Source organism: Ursus arctos, unplaced genomic scaffold (assembly GCF_023065955.2).
Source record: "Ursus arctos isolate Adak ecotype North America unplaced genomic scaffold, UrsArc2.0 scaffold_15, whole genome shotgun sequence".
Taxonomy (NCBI): domain Eukaryota; kingdom Metazoa; phylum Chordata; class Mammalia; order Carnivora; family Ursidae; genus Ursus; species Ursus arctos.
Window position 1 is genome coordinate 60,524,591 of NW_026622819.1, and position 24,275 is coordinate 60,548,865.

General features: G+C 46.0%; 1 protein-coding gene across 1 annotated transcript in view; it reads left to right on the forward strand.

Annotated features, from left to right (window-relative positions):
* The window catches only part of NSG2 (neuronal vesicle trafficking associated 2), a 56,323-nt gene that overhangs the window by 15,373 nt on the left and 16,675 nt on the right, over positions 1–24,275 (forward strand). Inside the window, exon 2 of the mRNA XM_026510997.4 lies at positions 1,717–1,800. Coding sequence (XP_026366782.1) covers positions 1,717–1,800 — 84 coding nt within the window. The remainder of the gene's footprint in view (positions 1–1,716; positions 1,801–24,275) is intronic.

The window sequence follows — 24,275 nt, forward strand, 5'->3', positions numbered from 1 at the left end:
GCTTAGTAGTAGAGATAGTGTTCAAACCCAGCACATACCCTTACACCTTCCTACAGTACTGACAGTATCAGTGTCTGCCCCACAGGATAGAATGAAGTGAGATATGCACATCAATTGTTCAGTGCCTGCTATATGGTAAAATTGCAAAAAATGAAACTTATTTTTATTACCTGTGCCAAAGAAGCTTCTGCTTTCCTATTCTTCAGAATAGGAGCTAGAAAGAAAATAAAAATAACAGAACAACCCACTCCACCTCCCAAAAGACCCTCACCCTTATGTGGCTGCCCCACTTGCTTATTTGAAGGAGCCAGGGCTCACTTCCATTGTTTGGAGGAGCAGACTACCGAGAGGGGTGGGACACAAGAGCAGAACTGACGTCTGCATATTTTGGGTTCTACAGGATGGAGAGGAAGAAAAGTGCGAGGCGGGCTGGTCCCCGAGCCTCCTTAACCGACACATGTTAAGTGCCACACGGAAGATGTTTGGTAATAGCAGTCCTTTCCCCATCCTTTCCTTGTTGAGCTACATTTGGTCAATGGCATGCCTCACAGACTTAAAGACTATTCTTCATAGGAGAATTTTTTGCTTGAGTCAGTACACTTGACTGCTGTCTCCAGGAAAACGTGGTGGGAGTCTTCAATGAAAATTCAGTTAATTTAAGCTCCAGTGAGAAGTAAGAGTGATCATGGTTAGAAGACAGCTTCCTTTTAGCTGGGTGACTTTGGAGAAGTGACTTAGTATCTCTGAGCTTCAGTGTCCTTGTCCGAAGAACGGAAATAGTAGTGGTATGTTGATAAAGGCATGTGAAGTGTCTGTTCTAGTTCTGGCACATAATAAATAATTCCAGAAATATTACCCATTATCATCTCATTTAACCTTCAAAACAACCTTGTTAAATAAGGATGATGATTATGATTATTGCCCGTATTTTACAGGTGAGGCCCTGAGTCTCAGACAGCTTCTGTGTTCCCCCTGACCCTGTGGCATTCGGCCATGGTTATTGATTATCTGTCAGGTTCTTTTTTCTTCCACTTTGCCTACACAGTGGGAAGGAGTTCCATAAATGTCTTGGCAGGTTGACAGCCTATCTTGATAAGATATTAACCACCTCTGCAAAATATTCAGGCGTTAGGAAAACAAGATGATACAAGAGATTCCAAGACCTTTATGTTTTTCTCTGTGCAAGTCCCTAAGTCAAATTGGAGTCAAGTATATGTATAAAGGTTGAGCTACAAGATGTTCATCATAACTTGTTTACATAAATGTTCAACCGTAGAAACTCACTGGATTCATGGTAGTGTATGCATACAGTGAAATATTGTGCTCCATCAAAAGGCAAAACACAATTGGGTATTTGTCTACATAAAAATGTTAGTATATTGTTGTATGTTTAAAGTAGGTTATAATTCATGAAGTATGAATCTGTCATGTAAAAAAGAAATAATGTCTATGTAAATAGCACACATATATCTAATCTATGCATATATATGCATATAGAAACGTCTGGAAAGGTGCGAACTAAATCGTCACCTATGGTTGTCTCTATTGGAATGGGGAAGTATGGGTAATTTGAATTTTCTACTTTCTTGTGTGTTTGAGAGCGAAGTTCTTTATTTTCTGACCTTTATGCAATGTATACAGATTCTAGCTACTGAGAAAAAGACCAAAAAAGCGTTTCGAGTCTCCATTTATGCTAACAGTAGTTGAACATTTCAGGTGATTGTGAAGACAAGAACAGAATATCAGCCCGAACAGAAGAACAAAGGGAAGTTCCGGGTGCCGAAAATTGCCGAATTTACGGTCAGTTTCTTTACACAAATTGTAAAGGTAAGGCTGGCTTCGGCCAGCTCAAAACTCCTCGTGCTAGTCGGGCAGGTGCTCCTGGGGGGTGGGAAATGATACAGGCTGTTTCCAGAGGATTTCTGGAGGCCATGCTATCTGGCTCACTGAGTCTAATCAAATAACAAAAGGTGGCCTCCTGAGGACTACTTACGCTCTCTTCTGCTCTGGAATCCTCAGATAATTTGAAAATTGTTAAATGTGCCTCCTTTCTTCTTTTTGCCCCTGTCCCCATCTCTCTACCTTTCCCTCACAATCTCCAGGAAATATGATAGGAAATGTATTAAAAAAAAAAAACCCTTAAATTTTAGTCAGTGGATGGTTGTAACAATACAAAAAAGACAAAGGGGGGGTTAAAAGCTGACTTCTTAGTGGAAAAAACCCAAATGGTTGACTTTCTATTTCTTGGTGGAGGGGTCCCTAGGAAGACTGATAAATATATATCACTGTGATAAGTCGATGAAGGAGTCATGAAGCATGCTCTGCAAGGACGAAGGGAGAAACTTCAGGGAAGTACCCTGGAGAAGTCACTTAGGTAGCTGAGAAGAGCACAGCTTGTGCAAAGGCCCTGAAGCTAGTCCCAACTCTGAATAGGAATAAGGGCAGCGAGGCTAGGCTCTTAGAAGGGGGTAGGGAGTAGGCAGATATGAGACAGGAGAAGTGGGCAGAAAGCAGACAATTCTAGGTCGTGTAGACTCTGTGGAGGAATTTAGGTTTTATATTAGAAGCATAAAGGAAGCCTCTGAAGGACTTCAAGAAGGGAAGAGACATGATTTAATTGGGTTTTAAATAAAGCATACTGGCTTTTATGTGGCCGGTGGACTGTGGCAGGCAAGACGGAATGTGGGGAGACTGTTAGGCTATTGCAATCATCCAGGTAGAAAGAGATGCTGGCTCTAACAAGAATGGTGAACAGGTGGAGAGACACGGGAAGACCTAAAAGATATTTAGGAGGCAAAATCAGCCATGCTTTTACTAGAACAAGTGATTCCTTAGATGCACATTGGAGCAGTCTGACTGGGTATGAGCCCTGTTTCCACCTAATACCAGCCAAGTGGCCACTGCAAGTCTGAAAACCTCATGTATCAGATGGAGGTAACAGTAGGGTCACTGTGAGGGTCAAGTGCAGAAGACATGCAGAGCACTGCGATCTGTACATGGTAAGTACACAACCAACAGCAGCTCTTCAGCGTCCGCTGGGACTGGGGGCACTGAGAGTGAAAACAGCCCTTGGTTGGAGTGTGTACATGGATAAACGTGTGGTCTGTTCCCGTCCCTCCCTATCTCCCTGCTAAATCTGGGTTAAGCAGCTGGGTGTGTGAGCCTGAAAGGGAGTGTGGCCCCTCTGTATGCATCCCTCGGAGTGTGGGAGTTCCCTGGATGCTGACACCTGCTTTGAGGGCAGGGGCTGTTCCTATTTTTGGTTGTAGCTTCAGTGTCTGGTTCTCAGCATGAGCCTAGTGAGTATGGACCTGGCCTGAACTGCATACCCACAAGAATGAGCTCGGAGCTTCAAGGGGGGGCGGGGGTAACTTGGTGCATGAAGTATATACACTGGGCCAGAGAGGAAGCTGACCTGTGCTCCTGGCAGCGGAGAACATTAGAAATATGCCCAGATTCACTCTAAATTATGGGCTTCTGTGATATCGTTCATCTTCTTTTTACTTTCCTTTTTACTTCCTTTACTTTCCTGTGCTTTCCAAATTTGATATGAGCATGCATGATTTTGATAATTAGAAAAAAAGTAGAATTATTTAAAAAATTTTTTTTTTACCAAATAGAGTGTTACAAGCTTCTGATGAAATTATTCTTTACTTATCAGTCGCTTTACAATGATGGTTATGAAGACACACAATAATTTGGGCAAATACTTCACAGGGAGAGTTGAGTGAAGAAAGCAGGGATTCAGATTGTGTGTTTTCCAGGATTGGAACTATGCAAAAAACCACAGGTAAACAGAGGAAAAAGGACATGGCAGGAATGTATCAACATATGACATCTGTGGCCGTATTATAACAGTGGGGTTGGATGATTTTCTTCTCTTCTTCGACCACGTTCGGTGATGTTGCTATTTAATCGTATTTAATGCCCACAAGCCCCTGACAGACTGATGTAATCCTCCGTTTCTCAAAGGGGAGCCATGGCTCAGAGCAGTGATGTGATCTGCTCCTCTAGCCAGTACGTAGCAGGGCCAGGGCCCAGAGCTGAGCCAGGGCGGCCTTTCTGTTCAGCCACGCCGCCTGCGGTGGTCACTCCCCATTCAAACAGAACAGAAGTGAGTCAACTAAGACAAAGGGAGGGGCTCAGTCAGGGTCTGGGGCTGCAGAATTCCCCTCCCCCCACCCATGAGCTTGACTCGATTGGTCCTGGGGGTCAAAAGGAAGAGAAAATGGGGATAGCAGTCCTTTGTCAGCACTGCTGTCAGGGGTGGGCAGAGGGCCCTGCCACTTGGAACAAAATGGGAGGAATGGAGCAAATCCATTTGTTTACGTAAACCCGTGAGCATTCAGTAGCTTTTTTTGCTTTCTTAAAGAGAGCTGCCTTTGGGTTGTGTGAACGATATATCTGTTGGGGTGAGGGTGGCTTGAGGGCCTGGTAGGAGGTTTGGGGGGAGAGTCTGAGGGTCTGACCTGCGGGCTGCAGCAAGTTTTGGGGGCCCAGGTGGGCTGTTCTGAAGATGGAATTTATAGGACTTGTTCCTGGTGGGGAGAAGGGGGGCGGTTATGGGTGTCCTTGGTGTTTGGCTTGGCTGGATGGCAGGAGGATGCTGTCCACTGAAGTAGGAACTGACAGACCTAGGTTGGGGGCATGCATTGAATGAGAGGTGCCTGGAGCCTATGGGCCATGGATGGTGGTCTGGTCACCCTTGTATGTAAATGGCCTGGGGCTCAGGATGGAGCTCTGTGCTGGAGAACCAGGGCTGGAAGTCAGAGAATTCCCGGTTAGCCTTAGAGAGGGTGGTGCTGGTAAGCAGTGGCGGGGCTGCCTCCCGAGGATATTGCTCATGGAGGAGGTAACTGTGGGGATGGCCAAGATGCATCTGTCCCTCGTTCCAATAGTCTCACAGAGGTGCACCAGCTTATTACTAAACATCTCAGAGCTGACCTGGACAGGGCGGCTCAAAGCCATGTGAGAGAGAAGGAGAGGAGAGAACGGCGGGGCAGGGGGAAATGAATTGAGAAAGGTTGGCTGAAAGAATTGCCTGGACTTTTTGTGTTTTCTAAAACCAAGAAGGCTCTTGTGAGAGGTCACAGACTTGAGAAAGTGTTCAGCAGGCTATTTAAGAAGACAGGAGCATGCAGAGAGGAGCCCCTCCTTCTTTCTTAGTCTCGGGAGCTGGGTGCTCCTGTAAAGCTGATTTTGTCATGGAAGGTGCTGTGCAGGGTGCTGGTCTCTGCTGGGTGCTGGTCTGTGCAGGTGCTGGTGCTGTGCAGGTGCTGTTCTGTGCAGGGTGCTGGTGCTGTGCAGGTGCTGGTCTCTGCTGGGTGCTGGTCTCTGCTGGCTGCTGGTGCTGTGCAGGGTGCTGGTCTGTGCAGGGTGCTGGTCTCTGCTGGGTGCTGGTGCTGTGCAGGGTGCTGGTGCTGTGCAGGTGCTGGTGCTGTGCAGGGTGCTGGTCTCTGCTGGGTGCTGGTCTGTGCAGGTGCTGGTGCTGTGCAGGTGCTGGTCTGTGCAGGGTGCTGGTGCTGTGCAGGGTGCTGGTCTGTGCAGGGTGCTGGTCTCTGCAGGGTGCTGGTCTGTGCAGGTGCTGGTGCTGTGCAGGGTGCTGGTGCTGTGCAGGGTGCTGGTGCTGTGCAGGTGCTGGTGCTGTGCAGGTGCTGGTCTGTGCAGGGTGCTGGTCTCTGCTGGGTGCTGGTCTGTGCAGGTGCTGGTGCTGTGCAGGTGCTGGTGCTGTGCAGGTGCTGGTCTGTGCAGGGTGCTGGTCTCTGCTGGGTGCTGGTCTCTGCTGGGTGCTGGTGCTGTGCAGGTGCTGGTCTGTGCAGGGTGCTGGTGCTGTGCAGGTGCTGGTCTCTGCTGGGTGCTGGTGCTGTGCAGGTGCTGGTGCTGTGCAGGTGCTGGTGCTGTGCAGGGTGCTGGTGCTATGCAGGTGCTGGTGCTGTGCAGGGTGCTGGTGCTGTGCAGGGTGCTGATCTGTGCAGGGTGCTGGTGCTGTGCAGGTGCTGGTGCTGTGCAGGGTGCTGGTGCTGTGCAGGTGCTGGTGCTGTGCAGGGTGCTGGTGCTGTGCAGGGTGCTGGTCTCTGCAGGGTGCTGGTCTCTGCTGGGTGCTGGTGCTCTGCAGGGTGCTGGTGCTGTGCAGGATGCTGGTCTCTGCTGGGTGCTGGTGCTGTGCAGGGTGCTGGTGCTGTGCAGGGTGCTGGTCTCTGCTGGGTGCTGTTGCTGTGCAGGGTGCTGTTGCTGTGCAGGTGCTGGTGCTGTGCAGGGTGCTGGTGCTGTGCAGGGTGCTGGTCTGTGCAGGGTGCTGCTCTCTGCTGGATGCTGGTCTGTGCAGGGTGCTGGTCTCTGCAGGGTGCTGGTCTGTGCATGGCGCTGGTCTCTGCAGGGTGCTGGTGCACCTGTCCATGCTGTCAGACCTGGCTGTCCCCCAGGCTGGTGTGAGAAGGAACTGAGTGTTGTATCTGGAGCCCAGTGTGTTAGGTTGATGAGAGGTGTTCTAGGGCTTTGGGGCTAGAATGACCTGGGAAGCTGAGATCACATCTCTGTGACCTCTTAGCTATATGACCTTGGGAAAGTCCCTTCACCTTTCTGAGCTCCCGATTCCTCACCAATAAACCAGGACACACTGTTGACATAACAAATAGTGTAAGTCCTTGGCACACTCTAGATCTTAATGAATGATCGTTTTATTTCCTTCTTGTTCAGATCCCCTTTCTTCCTCCAGGGTTCTTAGCTTCCTGCCTAATTAGCCAGCTTTTGTCTGTTGGTTGAGACAAACCTGGGCCTCCCTTTCCGGCTTTCTCCCTTGGGAACAGGGCTGGGGAAATGTGCAGAATTGTTCAAGGGTGGCCAGTTCAAGGTCAGGATTCATGCGCTGCCCCTGGCTGTCTACCACGACCTCTGGAGCAACCTCTTTGCCTACTAGGGAGTGTAGGCAATTTTTTTGGTAGGCTATTTCTCAACACATTGGTTATAACACGAGTAATCCTGGTATCTGTTAAAAAAACGCTTTTAATCCACTTTTCAGCCTAGTAACAACCCATAGGTATGCCTATTGTTATCCCCATTTTACAGATGAGGAATCTGATGCTCAGAGAAGTGAAGTGGCTTCCAAGGCCATTCAGCCCGGATGTGTTAGAGCAAGATAGGAACCAGCTATATCCCACTCTCTCTGCCACACCTCAATGCCACCGTGCCATTGTCCTTGCCCATTCTGTGGCTGGCTTGCCTTCTTTCCTTCCTTTTTCCCCCTCTTATTTTATTTTATTTTATTTTATTTTATTTTATTTTATTTTATTTTTTTGTCTTTATTAATATTTGTTCTGGGCTGGGCCAAGTGCCTATTGCTGGGAGAAACAAAGATGCATAGGACAAAATCCTTGCACTGGAGGAGCTCACAAACGTGGGTTAGTGGAGAACATTCTGGCCACCTTCTCAGCTATACTTGCCTCTAGGTTCAGCTCCTTTGGGATGCTTCCCCTGATCCTCTCAGCTGGGTTTGTTGCCACCTTTTGGCTCTGCAGGTCATACAGGGGCCTTGGCTGCCACTGTACTATAACTGGCTGCTCCTGCAGCTGCAGCCCTGCCCCCAGCTTCTGATCCCTGGAGGACAAGGTCACTTTGGGCCTACCCACCTGTCTCCAGTTCCCAGCACAGGGCCTGGTATAGAGTGGGTGTCTGGTGTGTGGCCACTGGAGCCCCAGTCTTTTGGGACTTCCTCAGTATTCATCTCCGATCACACCCTGATTCGGGGTCCAGAAAGTGTGACTCTGGTGGCTATGGCCTGGGCAAGCTCAGACTGGGGGCTGTCCAAGTGCATGGGGATGTCGGCAGATCAGACCCAGAACACAGTCAGTGGGAGAAGTCAGAATGGCAGGGATGCTTTAGTGCTAAGGGACCAGAACTCACCATTCCTGTCAGGCAAATGGACACATTCACAGGAAACCAGGTGCGGGAGTAATTCTTAGTGAACAGGGGGGGTCTGTGGGCTATTACTAAAAACAAGCAACAATGAACAAACAACACAAAATAAACAAAAGTCCCTTTGAAACTTTAGGCCTAACATTATAAGGTGTTGATTTTTCACTATTTCATCTATCTGCTGTGATCTACTCAGTTCTTTTGGATTCCTGCTCTGCTCCTGACCTGTGATTGGTGCCTTATGCATGTTATCTCACTGAATGATCCCAGCGCACGGGGCTGGTCAGCTCATCACCCCACTTACAGGTGAGGGAAAGAGGCTCAGAGAGGCTGGTGCTTTCCCCAAGTTTCACACCAGGAGGTTGAGTGGCTGGGCTGGGCTCCAAGGTGGCCCTAAGCAGGGTGTCGGGAGTCAGGAAAGGCTGTCTGCAGTGGAATGGGGGCTGGGCTACCAGTGCGTATCTCTCTGGGGATGCTGCTGAGCCAATTTACCTGCCAGTTGTTCTTTCCTCCTTCTCCTTCTCTTCTGTCTGTCTTGCCAAGGGATGGGGCCTTGGTGCTCCGTCTCAGGCCTCTGCTCCGCTAACGTGTCCTCCCACACCAGTATGGGAAAAGACATGGGGCAGCGCCAGAACCAGCTTTGCCAGGCTCTGTTGCCACCTCTAAAAGCTGACAGAGTCCAGGCCCCTCTCCCTCCTGAAAGTCTCCAATAACTGTACCTTCTCTGTTCACCCATCCTCTTGTGGCCCAGCCTCGTCCTGGCTCCCTCTGCCTCCTTTCTCAGGCTCCTGTCTGTTGTTCTCACCACCCCAGAGGAGGACTCTTCCTAAAACACATATCCCATGAGGGTTTTGCCCCCCTTTAAAGCCCTTCTGCAGCTCCGCAGCTCACCTGCCTCTCCCACAAGCCCTCTGCCCAAAGCACTTCCCTCAGGACACCGTACAAGGTATGCCTCCCTGTCTTTGTTCGTGCTTCCTTCCAGCTGGAATGCCTTTCCTGCCTTCACCACTGGGCATAGTCCCTACTCGCCCCTCAACACCCACCCCAAGTGGCCCTTGCCTGTGCAGTCTTGCCGGCTTGCCCACGTGGTCTGCCCTTCCTCCTTGGGTTTCCCGCACCTGCTGTACAAACCTCCATTCCAGCACCGGTTACACAGTGTTGGCGTCATCGACTTACCTGCCATGTCTTGCACTGACTTGGGACTGGGATGATGTCTTCTTCATCTTTGCACCCCAAGAGCCTAGCCAGTGTCCGGCCACATTAGGAACCAGAAGATGCCTTTAATAGCTGAATGAACAGGTGAATGAGTAAACAAAAAAATCCACCTAGCTGACCAAGAAACTCGGCATTTAAATAACACCAGAGCCCTGGCTGCCTCGTTTTTAAAACATCTTTATTTAAAATCAGGGCCTTATCTCTGTTCCTAAGCTTCTTGACGATGACACATTCTCATAAATGTCTTCTTCTTGATGCCACATCCCGAGGGAGGTGAGACCCCATTTATACCTCTGCCACTTGCTTCTGCCAATTTTTCATCAAAACCGCAGGGGCTGCCTTCCTTGGGTGGGATTCTAATCTTTGCTGACAGCAGCAAATGGAGATAAGACATTTTACTTTATTATCTGTTGCCTTGGTTTTTATTGCTCTCCTATTTTTTTTTAATTTTTTTATTCCGAAGAACATTCTAGGTGAGTTATTAAAAACATTGCCTGCTGGGTTAAGAGCAGAGTCATTATCTGGCAAGGAAGGGAAGAATTTGCATATGAGTACTTGGTGGAGAAAGGCCCTGATAGTATTTGATGTTTATTATTGCATTTCTGGCTAGGGTTTTATTGAAAATCAGAATAAAGATGCTGGCCTGTTTTTGTCTGGGTGCTTTCTCCGGGACTGATAGAATTGTACTGTTAGAGTAACTTTCAGAAATATATATATTGTTATCAATTGATCATTGAAAAGCGAATGTGGCTTTTTTTTTTTTTTTTAACTAAAACCCCCATGGTGCTGTCTCAGAAGTAATGTGCTCAGGGTTTCAGTGAGGGCCTGGGTGGCTGGGTGGCTCAGTGACCACTCCACAGCCCAATAACACAAGCTGCTTTTAATTGCTGACTTCTCATGCTTGTTGGTTCAAACAAACACTGGTAAGTAAATCCTGCAGTAAAGCAAGTGACTTGTTAATACATTGGATGTACAAGAAGGCTGCTAGAGTTTAGGGAATATTCTTCTTTCCTATGGGACTCCACAGCGAGGGCTGAGGCTGGCTCACACCCTCTCCTGAGGGCCAGTTATTAAAAGTCGTTGTTAAACTGTTGCAAACTTGTAACCAACCATAGCCGGAGTATTTACACCACGGATATGGGCAAACAGGACAGATTAGTCCCCCCTGCCCCCAAAAGCAATATGAAAGGCAATATGGAAGAAGGGGGAATGCATGGGTCGGAGATCAGGTCATTTCACCTGTCTGAACCCCTGTTTCCCAATCTGTAAAATGGGACAGTGACATCTACATTATAAGCCGGGTGTGAGGACTGAGTGAGATAATAGAAACTCACACTCTCCCATGGGAGCTCAGTAAATGAGAGCTTCCTCTTGTACTTACATAATAGTTGCATTTCTGGGTAGTTGCTCATCTGATCCGATAGAACACATCCACCTAGGTTGGGCCTCCAGGAGGAAGCCTGCCTCATTCCATCTCAGTGAGCTCTCCATCTCAACTGACATTGCCTTGGCACACCTTTCCCTCCTCACTCGCGCTTTCCACTGTGCTAGCTTTTGACCTTCCATCTCCATCCCATCCCCTTCCACCCATTAGGAGCAACATCAGGTTGGATCATTGATCTTGTCTGAGAAATCTTCAGCAGCTCCCTCCTTCCTACAGGCAACAGCATGAGATCCTCAGTAGGGCATTGCAGGCCCATCCAAAGGTGGTCCTTGCTGCTGGTTCCAGTCCCTGTGCCACTGACCTCCTGCACTCCCAGGACTTCCACCTTCTCATAGCTCTGTAAAGCCACCACGCCTTTTCTCACCTCCAGGTCTTTGCCCGTGCAGCCTCCCCCCACCGCCTCTATCCCATGTTCTCTGCCTTGTGACCCAACTCAAATGTCACCTCCTGCAGAAACCAGTCCTCGATTCCCCAAGTCAGTTTCTCATCTGGGAAGCCCGTGGTCCCAGCATTGGCCACGGTCCCTGTACCTGTCTCTGCTTGGGCAGAGTTCTCCTGCTACCTGGTTGGGTTGCTGAAGGTAGCACTGAAGGCAGGGCTTCCTAATATTTTCTTGAATCCCATGTGGGGGTAGTAAGAGGAAGTTGTTCATAGAAAGTAAAGCAGTATTTAAAATGATTTATAATTAATTAACAACAATCACTTTCATTTTATTGAACATCTTTATGTGTCAGGTAGTTTGCTAGTCATTTTTCATCTCATCTTTACTATAGCTCATGAAGTAGGCATCATTTTTGAGGAGGAGAAAACTGGGATCAGAGAGGTTAGTTAAGGTGCCTAAGATCGCACAGCCAAAAAGGGGCAGATCAGACTTTTCTGACCCAGAGTGGTGTGTGTGACTGTGGATGTTTTTGAGTGTATGTGTGAGTGTGTGTATGTGCTCTTTTGTCTATACCCATCTTCCAAATTGGGAAACCCTGCACATTTTGGGAATTGGCTAAATTAAACTAAACTGAAAAGTGGTTGTTAGAACTCTAAATTTTGCTGCCTCTCCTTGCTATTTGCCAAGAATTAGGCTAATTTTGCTTTGGCTCTTTTCTTCTTTCTTTTCTTTGAATACACTGTTTGGCCAGCCCCTGAAGTGCATTGATCCAAAAGAGAAAAAAAAAAAAAAAAAAGCAGCAAAATTTCCCAAGGGAGAAATGCCGTTTTCCTCACTGCTCGTCATGTGGCTTGCCTCATGGTCCCATCACACGGTGGGAGGGTTAATCTCCTGACTTTCTCGCTCTCTGGGCCTCCACTGCTGCAATGCGTGATTATATTAAATGTGATTAAAAAACATTTATGATGTTTAAGCTCCTGGAACTGTCAGAGGCAGACAGGTCTTAACAAAGTGACTGTATGTGCAGCTCGTGTGTCACCACCATGTTCTATAATTATAAGAAAACTAGTTGCCATAGCAACTTCCATAGAGGCCTAGCTTCTTCCTGGAGATGCTGACAAGCTCCTCAGCTCCGTGATCCGAGAAATTGGGAGGGAATTTGGTTCTCTGAGGAAGTTCAACTCTCACTTGGGTGTTAATCGTGAGCTCACTCTAATTCTCCACAACTTGAACTCAGTCATGTTATGCAATCAGACAGATGTGGGTTCGAATCTGGTTCTAGAACTCACTGGCTGTTTGACCTTGGGCAAGTCACCTTACGTCCATGAGCCTCAGTTTCCTCCTTCGCAAAATGGGGATACTAATGGCCACTTCAGAGGATTGTTGTGATGATTATGTTTGTGATGTACCTGTCAGGGGGCTTGGCACACAGTAGCCCCTGATATATATTAGATATGTTCCCCTACGCTCTTCACTGTGAACAAATGAAAAATGAAAAATACTGAATTAGCGAGGGTGATTGTTTTAATAATAACAGAATTATAATAATAATAATTTTGGTAGCATTTGGGGCTAAAAAACCAAATTAGTAAATAGAAATTCTAGGATGAATCATGTATATGAGGGAAAGAAAGAGAGATGGAAAGAGAGAAAAGAGAGAGAAAAGATAAATGAATATGCACCTAGGTGAAATTGACTTAATGAAAATTCTGCCAATTTTTTTTAACCACATTTCTTTGAAGCGAAGAACAAGGTCTCCTGTCTCCAAAAAATCTCTAACCTGTGTGCGGAAACCTAGCTTCCAGTCTCAGTCTCTGAACCTCAGTTTTCCCATCTGTAAAATGAGGCAGTTGGGTGGGATTGCCCCCAAGGGCTCTCCCGTCTTTGATGCTCTTACGGTGCTTCTCCACCAGGGATGATTTTACAACAAGGGGACACGGGGCAATGTATGGAGACATTTACAGTCGTCACAGCTGTGGCGTGTGTGTGTGCAAGTGTGTGTGCATAGTACTGGCATTGAGTAGGTAGAGGCCAGAGATGATGCTAAACACCCCGTAATGCGCTGGAGGACCCCCTGCAACGAAGAACTATCCTGCTCCAGATGTCATGGGTGTCGAGGCTGAGAAACATTGGTCTAGGACTTACCACCATGTTTAACGGTCTAAAAACAGGAATCATGCCACTGTCGCCCCACTGAGATGTGTCAGCTTTGTCAAGTATTCAGTTCCTTTTTTCTTTTTAAAGATTTTATTTATTTATTTGACAGAGAGAGAGAGAGCCAGCGAGAGAGGAAACACAAGCAGGGGGAGTGGGAGAGGAAGAAGCAGGCTCCCAGTGGGGCAAGGAGCCCGATGTGGGGCTTGATCCCAGGACCCTGGGATCACACCCTGAGCCGAAGTCAGACGCTTAACGACTGAGCCACCCAGGCGCCCCAAGAGTATTCAGTTTCTTATCCTAGCCATCTCCTGGAGATTTGAAGCCCTAGAAAAATTAGTTAAGGTAAAGACAAAGACTTCTCAAGATCCCGGGGGCTTAATAAAAAATGAGAAGGCCTTGGAGGTAGGAAAAATACGGTCCTGTGAATTTTCTTTTTCCTGGGTACTGCATAACTCTAAACAGGCCAAATGTGATTGTTTCATGGGCAAACAGAGTGCAATTTTAGACCCATAAGTAGCTTTATTATTATTTCTGTATAGAGAATAAAAATAAGTCTTGTATATGTTTCAACTGCACCCTCATTTCTAGCTTCAGCCTTTGATTTTGACATTCCAAGTCACAGCCAGTGTGTGTCTCTTCTCAAAGTCATTGTGATCACTCCTTACTCCTGCTTAATATCATTTTGGGGCTTTCCCTGGCCTTCAGGGTGAAATCTGAACCCCTTAGTTCATTGTACCTGGTCCTCAGAACCTGTCTTTTGCTCATCTCTTTAATCTCCCTTCATTCCTGCTTCCAAACTCCTCCTGCCAACCTGCATTACCCACGGAATCCTGGGTAATCTGCCCTATCTCCTCCACTCCTCAGCTTAGCTGCCTCCTGCACCCTGAATACTTTTCCCTCCCCCATGGTCTAGTGCACACCTGTTCATCTCATTGGCCCTGCTCAAACATCACCTCCTGGATGAAGTCAGTCCTGGTAGCCCATCCTCTCTTCCTTGCTGTCAATTGTGGAACTGACCGTTTCCTCTGGGATCTTCCTCACTGGACAGTTTGTCAACTTGACCTCCTTCGTGCAGTTACTTCCTTACCTGCGATTTTCCATGGCCCTGTGAAAGCCTGGGCTCTTGGAGACAGACGTCACCGCTGGCTGAGTTCTACATCCCCTATAGCTATTGACCCTGGGAACTTGAAAACAATAGGTGGTCAGTAAGTTTTCTTTTTAAATAAGAGTAACACATCTGGGTGTGCAAAATATTCACAGTATAGAAAGGCGTAGACTGAAAAACGTCTCCTTTTCTCTCCCTTTCTAATCCTTCTCACTTCGAAAACCCATCATCTCTATCTGTGCTGTCCAGATTAGAAGCCTCTAGTCAGATGTGGCTATACTCATTTAAATTTATCAAAATGAAATAAAATTCAGAATCTAATACCTCAGTCACACAAGCTACATTTCCAGTGCTCAACAGCCACAGGCGTTCAGTGGCTACCATATTGGAGAGCGCAGATTTACAGGACGTTTCCATAATTGCAGAAAGCTCCTTTGGATGGCCCAGGAATAATTTATGTTCCCATCTAGAGACATTTTCTACATGTCAGCATATATAGATTTATATATGCATGTATACATTTGATATCGTTTTTGTTTTTTCAAATGGGACCATTTTATATATATTCTTCTGTACCTTGCTTTTTTTCTTTTAATAATATAGCTTAGAGATCTTTCCACATCAGCACATTGAGATCCTTTTATGTTCTTGGTAATTACTGTAGACTGAGAGTTTTCATAATCTTCCTCAATCAGTCTCTTATTGTTGTTCTGGCTCTCAGTCTTTTGTCATTAAAAACCCTGCCTGTTGTTAAAAACTTCCTAGTGTGTGTGTCTACACACACACACACACACACACACACACACACCTTTCACATATTTTACAAATACACTTGTAGGCTATGAGAATCTTCATCTTACAAACTTTGCCAGAGAGTCTGTGAATCTTCAATTTTAATAGATTTGGCCAAATTATCTACCAAAAATTTTCCCACCCATCTATGCTTCTTCCGTCATGCTACAAGTGTGTTATTCCCCACATTGCTAGTTTTAACAATCTTTAAAAGCTTTACCAAGCTGATAATAGAGAAAATGGCGCCTCTTCTTTGTTTAAGTTTTTATGTCTTTCATCGTCAGTGAGATAGAGCCCCTTTCTGTGTACTAATTGACTGTTTGACCTTTGCTTCCTACCTGGAAAACATCCTATTTGGTTGGACCACTTGCTGTTCCTTCCTACTGATTTGTGTGCCCTCTTCCCAAAGCTAAGAACTTAGTCATTCTCACTTATTTGGTACTTTCTTAGTTGTCCTTTGCCTTTTTGTTTTGTTTATGGCATAACTTCTTTTTTAAGCCTGCAGAATTTCCTACTTTTGCTTTAACTTAGATTAATCACCAACTCCAGAAGGCATAAAGGAAAATATTGATATATTTGACTCTATAAAAATCAAGGTCTTCTCCCACCCTAAGCTCATGTTTTCTTCTGGTACTTTTATGATTTTATTTTCTATGTTAAAACTTTGATCCATCTGGAATTTGCAAAGAGTAAGGTAGGAATCCAACTTTCTCTCTTTGTGAATTGAATGACAGTTTGCAATTTGTTCCACATTCGCTAGTTAATCCTTCCTCTCTCTGACTTGACATGCCACCATTTTTAGATAGTGCATTCCCATTTGTATTTGAGTTTACTTCTGGGTTCTCTTTTCTTCCATTGATCTGACAATTATTTGATATCGAAAATTGAGACAATACCAACTTGTCTCAATTACATAGTTTTATTATTTATTATTATTTATTATTATTTTTAAGTAGGCTCCACACCCAGCATGGAGCTCAGTGTGGAGCTTGAACTCACAACCCTGAGATCAAGACCTGAGCTGAAATCAAGAGTCACATGCTTAACCGACTGAGCCACCCAGACGCCCCTCAATTACAGAGTTTTATAATATCTTGTAATCTGTGTAAACTGTTCTTCCCTCATTCCTTTGACTTTTCAGAAACCCCTTACCCATTCTATCATGTGTGTTTTTCCAGATAAATACGAGTATATTTTTTAGGTTCTAAAAACTCATGCTACTTTTTCATTTGGGTTATAAGAATTTATAGATCAATTTGAGGAGAAACTACATCTTTAAAATATTGAGTTGATGTAGACACAAATTTTTTTTTTAAAGATTTTATTTATTTATTTGACAGAGATAGAGACAGCCAGCGAGAGAGGGAACACAAGCAGGGGGAGTGGGAGAGGAAGAAGCAGGCTCATAGCAGAGGAGCCTGATGTGGGGCTCGATCCCATTATGCTGGGATCACGCCCTGAGCCGAAGGCAGACGCTTAACTGCTCTGCCACCCAGGCGCCCCTGATGTAGACACAGATTTAACTTTGCATCTGCTGAAGTCTTTTTTAGAGGTTCTGGTTGAACTTTAAAATCATCTTTATGGTTCTTATTGAATTTATTCCAAAATATTTTACCTATTTTTTGTTGATATTATAAGAGGGACCTTTTCTTCCATTATATTTTCTAACTGGTCATTATTTACACTTAATAAAAATGCTTTTGAATTTTGTACCTTTATTTGCCACCAGGCAGTTACTCACATCTCTTGTTGTTTTTACTATTTGTTTAAAAACATAACCCTTTGGGTTCTCTACGTATATAATTGTACCATCTGCCAATAATGCTGATATTGTTCCCCTTTCTGATATTTAGTTTTCTTGTGTTGCTTCTTCCTTGAAGTTTGTTTTTAGACTCCTAATGTTATTTCCTTGGCTCAATATGTTCAGGTCTGCTATTTCTAACATTTTGCCATTTGCACTTTTTAAAAATTTATTTTAGAGAGATGGGGGAGGCGCAGAGGGAGAGGGAGAAAGAGTCTCAAGCAGACTCCTCGCTGAGTCAGAGCCTGACATGGGGCTCAATCTCACAACCCTGAGAACATGACCTGAACAGAAACCAAGAGGAGTCAGACGCTTAACCAACCGTGCCACCCAGGTGCCCCTTTGTCATTTACAATTTGATGGATTTTTTTTCCTCCCCAAATGCCTTTTCTGCATGTATGGAAAGGATCCTATGGATTGTCTTCTTTGGCCTGGCATTATGGTGAATTATATGAGTAGATTTTTAAATACTAAGCCATTCGTACATGTCCACATTTGGTCATGGTGTAAGACTGAATTCTGTTTGATAATATATTCTTTGGAAATTTTGCTTTAGTCATGTTGTGAGCTTGTGTTGAGTAATTTCAAGTGTGTGCTGTCTTTCTCAGGTTCAGTATTATTATGCTGCCTTTGTAAAGAAAATGCGCCTTTTTCTTTCTCCATGCTCCAGAAAATTTGAAAGAATAGAGCAATACTGTTTCTTTGAGGTTTTTTTTTTTTTTTTAAAGAAGTAACGCATAAAGTCATCTGGCTTAGAGTTATCGGGAAAGTGTGGGTAGTTTTCAGTAAATATGTGAAGAACTAATAAATTTCATTTGTACCCAGCTTCTTCTCTAAAGCTTTGAAAGCTTATCTTTTGAAATGCGCCCATTGTCATTCTCTTAATTGTAACCCCCTTCAGCAGTTTTTCTCTAAGTGGCCCCATTCAGTCAATAAATATTTACAGAATAGCCACCGTGACCCAGGCCTTGGGGTAGGTGGTGGGTGATTCATGGAATTACCCGACTTGGCCCACAATCTAATGTTCCCGGCACACAGTTAAAACCTCCATTCCTGTGCATTTATTTGATTTTAAAGCAACAACATTTATCATTGAATATTAATAGAGCTTGGGGCTCTGTATTTATAGTTCGCCCTTTAGGCATACATGGATTATTTTTGGCTCTAGAGTGCAACATCTCACTCCATCCCACAGCAAATTGTCTCTCCTCTTTGTGTTGGAGCCTGCTGCCGTCTCTGACTCTGGTCCGCGGAGCAGGGCCACGCTGAACTTCAGCGGTGGACCTCCTGGTGTTACTCACCTCTCTTTACTTCTCTGAGCTAGGTTTTTTTGTTCGTGTGTTTGTTTGTTTTTAATTTGTAAAATGGAGATACCAATCTTGTTCTGTGATAGGTGGGAAGACATTTGTAAAGCATCAAAATGTGCTGGGCACCCAGTAAACCTGGGTTTATCTCCTTATTTTGATTTCCCCAGATACCTAGCTCAGTACTAGGCTAGGAAGAAGCTGCTCATGGAATTTTCGTTCAGGTCTGGATTATTTTTAGAGCCCTTGACTGGTCTTTCTGCCTCCCAGTTTTACCACCTCCAATTCAATTCCATCTAGACTGCCGGAGTAATATTTAATGCTCAGATGGAACCACATCAGTGAACATCGGATATTAAATATAGGTTAGCTCTCTGGTTCTACCAATAAACTCTAGTCTGACACCATGCTCCTTCTTGAGCTTTCCTCTGTTTACCTTTCAAGCTTCCCCTTTCACCATCACGTACCATCCACACCCCCGTACCTTTGCACAGGCTGTTCTCTCTGCCTGCATCACCCTTCCGCACCTCCTTCCAGGCTGGCTTAGGAGCCCTCTTGCCTGGTGCTGTCTGCATCACAGCTTACCTTCTAAAGGGCTCTCCTGAAGGTCGAGACCACGTATCTGTCATCCCTACTTCCCATGTGCCTGGCCCTGGGTCTGCTATGGACTAGGTGTTCTGCCAATATCTGTTGTCAGGTGCGTGATTAGTCTTTGGGTTACATGGTAAAATATGAATGAGATTTTCTCCATTCCAGTTCTCAGAGGAGCCCTGGGGAAATCGTTCTTTAAAACATGAAAATGAGGCCAGGAAAATCAATTGCATTTCTCGGCTACAGGAGATGACGGAAAGCGTGACTTTCGTGGGCCTCCCAGGGCACGGCACTATAATGGGGAGCTGGAGGCACCTTTCATTTAACGTGGATTTCAAGCAGGGCTCAGGCTGGAACTCACCAAACCATTCAGCCACCCACTGCTCATGAAATTCAGAAGCAGGCGTGCTTGAAAAGCCCTGAGACGCCCTTGCACAGCTCTTTTCTTCTTTTTAAGTAATAATGAGGTGGCTGGGCAGCCTTGCCAATGATTTTACAGTTAAACACCCACACTCCAAGATGCCTCCTTCAATAAGTGGATGGAGCAAAAAGGTCAGAGAAGAGACAAGAGGGTGAATATTGATGGAGTGTCTTCTGGGTTCCAGACACTGGGCTTGCTGTCTTTATCATCTCCTGGACCTTCCTAAACTGCCCTGTGATAGGGGCATTACTGCTCTCTTTGTACAGAGGAAGAAACAGGGTGAGAGAGAGGTGACTTGCCTAAGGCCACACAAGTCAGCTAGGGACCATTCGTGCATCTTCTGAGCAGTCGGGTTTTTTGTTTTGTTTTGTTTTGTTTTAATCTTCTGGACTCTGAATGTTCTAACTGATCCAGTCCCTTTCTTTGGTCAGGCTCTAGTAAACATAGAGCCAATTTTCTCCCCCTGCGCTGAGTAAGAGTACTGTTACAATACCTGTTTCCAATTTATGCCCATGTTTGTCCCTTCCACTTACTTCATTACTATTTTCCTCATCTGTAAAATGGGGATAAACATAATAATTCCCATCACAGAGGATTCTTGTGAAGACACACTGGAGAAACCAGGTAATGTACTCAAGGCAGAACTTGGCACATCGTGAGCATTCGATGAACGGTGGTGATTATCATGTAGCTTGTAAGTTGCCTTAAATCATTTCTGGAAAAAGATGGGGGGGTGTCATAAAAAATCAGATGAATGAAACTAGTTAGATGGCATTTCTCTACTCAGCGCAGATGTATTGAACACTGACTGCAGTCAAGCCCCAGCCCGATACAGGGGCTGCCAAGATGAATCCTCAAGGCTGGGGACCCTCAAGAAACAAACAGCACAGGCAAATGTCAAACCGGCTTTCTTAGCCCTGGAGCCTGTCGCTAAGAACATTCTACACTCTGCAGCTTCTGCCCTGCTTGATTTGTGTGTCCAGGAAGCAGCCCTGACCTGAACCTCACTCCCAACCTGCTGGTGTTCTGCAATCCTGCAAAGAGCAGCATACAGGAAATGACACTGACCCTTCCCTCTGGGTCACAACGCCCAGCTCCTCTGACCAGGACTGCTGGGAGGGGTAGGGCTGAGGTCACTGTTGAATAAGCACACAAACAGGGGCCCAGATTCTAATCCCTTTAGGGAACTCAGCAGAGGGGGTTAATTTCATTAGGTTCCAAGCCCTTGCATTAGTGTTGTGCAGAGAGGTCTCTCTGTGGTCCTGCAGGCTGGCTGTGTGCTCAACCTTGTGTGTCTACTGGGTGATTTGCTCATCTTTGTAGAGTCAGAGCAATTTATAAGGGACATGTGCTTCCATTGTTTGGAGTCAGAGAGGGTGGGCGAAATGCAAGGGTCTGATTCCTGCCCTAAGAACACCATGCAAAAGTTAATTAAGGCTCTGACTCACCAGACCATTTTGATGAAATTAAGAGGTTCAGCTAAGCATCGACTATTTCAGTGACAGGAAGTCAAGCAGTTGGCTCTGCAGGTGACTGCTTAAGGAATGTATTTCAGTAGTAATGACAGTAAAGATATCCAACGTTGTTGGATCCAGTGTCTTTGGGAGTCCTTCCAACGTGCCTGCTAGGTAGCTGTTATGATAATTCCATTTCTGCAGATAGGAGATGGAGGCTCAGAGAGGTGGCGCTACTTGCTCAAGGTCACACAGCCAGAAAATGGTGGAGCAGAGAGACTGGGTCCCAGGCCAGTCTGGTGTTAGAGCCTGGCTCCTTTTCCCACGTCCCACTGCTTCCCTTTGAAAGCCCTGCATCTTAGTCTCTACAAAGCCAAACCTGAACTGTTATAATACTCCTTGTACCCCGATCCCTTGGAAGCCTTTTGTTTTCTTCATAATAAATTAAAATCATAATCACGACAGCAGTACATCAACTTCCTGACCTATCTGCTCAAAGCCCATTTGCCTGCGTGTTGGGACAGAGTTGTAGCTACAATCACTCCTTGTGGAAACAGCGAGGCTTGTGTGACATCTAAACCAGAGTTTCCCCTGGTGCAAAAGAGCCCGGGCAAGATTTGTGAGGGTCTCCTTGTCTGGACCATATTTACAAAATGCTGGTGAGTGACAAGGTTGCAGGGGGAGCTCCAGGGTTCCCCTGGCTCGGCAGCCCAGGCAGGAGGAAGGCCCAGGTGTGCTGAGCAAATGTTAGGAAGAAGACCTTGACCTGGCCTTGCTGTGGGACCCTGGGAAGTCCCCTAGCTTGACCTCAATAAGACAGGGACAATACCATCTTCATCAAACTGTTGTTCTGTGGACTTGAGAGAGCAACGTATGCAAAACCCAGTGCCTGGCTCATAGCAGATGCTCAATAAATTCTTCTCCACACCCCCAAATCCCTGCCTTTCCTGTGGTAGAAGCTGCTGGGCCTCTTTGAATATGTGTTGTGGACACACGCGCCGAACCCCTTGAACCCCCCACCTGTCCTGTGCTGTAACTGGTCATCACCTCCCTCAGAACTGATTGGGGCAAGTCCCACGTTCAACCTTTGCTGCTATCTGACCCTGAACCAACTGTTTTTGGAGCCTGATTTCCTGTAAAATAGGATTTAAAAGACCAGTTTTATAAGGAAACATTTAAAATGCATAATGAAAGAAAACATGGTTTCGTATCTGCTGCCTCCAATTTAAACATTGGGAAGTTTCACTTAAAGTTCAGAACCTCCGTCTTTTCTTGAGAAAGCAGAAGATCAGCTGTGATAGGCCTTCATTCCTGGCCTTGATGGCACTTGCCTGGGGCTGAGCCGCTGCTGTGCGGGTGGACGGCGCATCCCTCCAGTGCCTGCCCCTGGCCCTCTTCCCTTATTTATGTTGCTTGTCTGCTTTGTGCTTGCGCAGGGGGGGGCTCGGAAGCCTTGACTGCCCCCCCCACACATCGTTTAGATCAAGTTGCAATTGTTCACATCTCTATTCTGCATGTGTCTTTATCAGCTTAGAAAGACGCAACCTTGTGAAGTAAGGCCTCAGCCTCTCCATCCTGCAAGAGCATTACCGTCTTAACATCCTCTGGTCCAAAACGAACAATGGCTTGAACTTCCGAAATGAAAAATACTTCAGGAGGCCAGAGATTTGTCTCCCACATAAACTGGGCCCCCAGACCCTCACTTCTTCGTTCTAATGACTATGCCAATAGCAAATTACATTGAGAAAGAAGTTATTGCTTTGGAGTGTTCCAGTTTAAATTGTGCTCTTTTTTTTTTTCTTTCAAGCGTCCACAACTATTAATGAATTCCTGGCTCGAGCTGGGTACACACTTGGGTACCACTCCTTCCGTGGGGGAATGTTCCTTCCTGGTTCTGAAAGAGACTCTCAGATTATTTTGCTCATATGAAGTTTGAGGCCACAGATGTTTCCTTTTCCTTTCGAAAGGCAATTTGCTGAACGGGATTCATTTGGGGACCTAGAGGATAGGCTTCTCTAATGGGTTTTTGGGGGCTTCCACAGGGAGCTGGCCAAACAGTATAATAGAGCAATCTTTTTGGTTTAGGGATGGAGAGAACCTTTGTCTTCCAAACAGCCACGCTTCCAGCAGCCATTCCAGAGGAAGTAGAATGAGTAGAAGGTACACACAGCCTTTGGGATCACACCTGAGTTCAAATTCTGCTTCTTAATTCATTATTTGAGTTTACCTAGGCAAGCGACTTAACTTCTTAGGGTCTTATGGTCCTCATTTATAAAACAGGAAAAATGAGAAGACCTACCTTATAGGGTTGGTTTTAAAAAGTTATCAACAAGAAATAAAGTTAAAACAACCAACTGCATTTAATAATTCTTACTGCCCACCTTAAACCTTTCCAATGAAATCATCTTGGATATGGAAGCCTGGCCCATAAGCACAGCCAACTCGCTCTCCAGGAACTGACTCCCACAGAGGAAACAAACAGAATATGGGAGTGAACAAAACACATGCCTGCTCTCCAGACCTGTCCTGCCACCTTAGGGTCAGCGTTTCTACCTCAGAAGTAATATGACAGAAATTGTTCTGCCGTCTGCTGGACGTGTCCTGCTTCAGACTGAAGCTGGGCCGGTGACCTGTGTGACCGCACAGTACTTTTCGGTACTTTCCAGTGCTTCGGCCTTTTCAAGGCTAAGGATCATCCTAACTCCCATCTTTAGATGGAGAAACTGAGGCTTAGAGACATCACAGAACTTGTCCAAAGTCATGCAGAAAGCAGGGGGAGGAGCTGGAAGTGGAGAGCACGTCTGTTCTGCGTCTGCACGGCCCTCAGACGGGCCCTGGACACTAGTGATGGCTGTCTTGAGTCTTGTCCGGATATTTCATAAAACCCAAACAACTTCTTTTCTTCTGATTAAGCCAAACAGACCCATGAAGACATCAGGGGTGTTTGTTTTGGTCACTCTGGTTATCTCTCATTCACAGGTGTGTCCAAGGAATCCAAAATAGGAGAGTGAATTCGTTAGTATTCGATGAACGCGGTTTGTTTAGCATGAAAAAAAAAATCATTCAAAACATAGAACTGTGGGACAGTCAGAGGAAATCAGATTTTAGATCCTGAGGCATCTTTATTATTTTCAGATCCTTGGTGAGGAGGAAGAATGGGCTGGACAGCTCTGGGCCCTGGCCCTGTGCCAGGCATTGGGCTCAGTATTTCCACACAGTGGTCTCATTTTATCCTCACCCTAGTGCTTCAAGGTCATTATTATGATCCCAATTTCCAGATGAGAAAGCTGAGGCCTGGGAAATCTAAATGGGACCACCACTGCATTTTTCTCTCTTTATTGGGATGGAACAGACTGATGGTAAAATGTTCCGCCTGAGGCCACACTGAAACATCCTTGGCTGACCTGAGACTATTTGGGCCTGGAGGGCAGACTCAGCTCCTAGGTGTGACCTGAAGGTGGGACTGGTGAGCATCCTACTGGGCCACGTGGCTGTGGAGCCAGCTTACATACCCACATGTGAACTTGGCCAAGAACTGGGAAGACGAACGTTTTGGTGCCAGAATCCTTCCACTCTTTCCTTTTGAGGCTCCCTGCCAAGGACATCTGTGCGTAAGGAGGCAAAGTGCCCCTGGAGAGCACCCCATAACCCGAGAGACAGCTTCTTCCATGAGCAAAGCGGGTGTGAGGCTGTTGGTG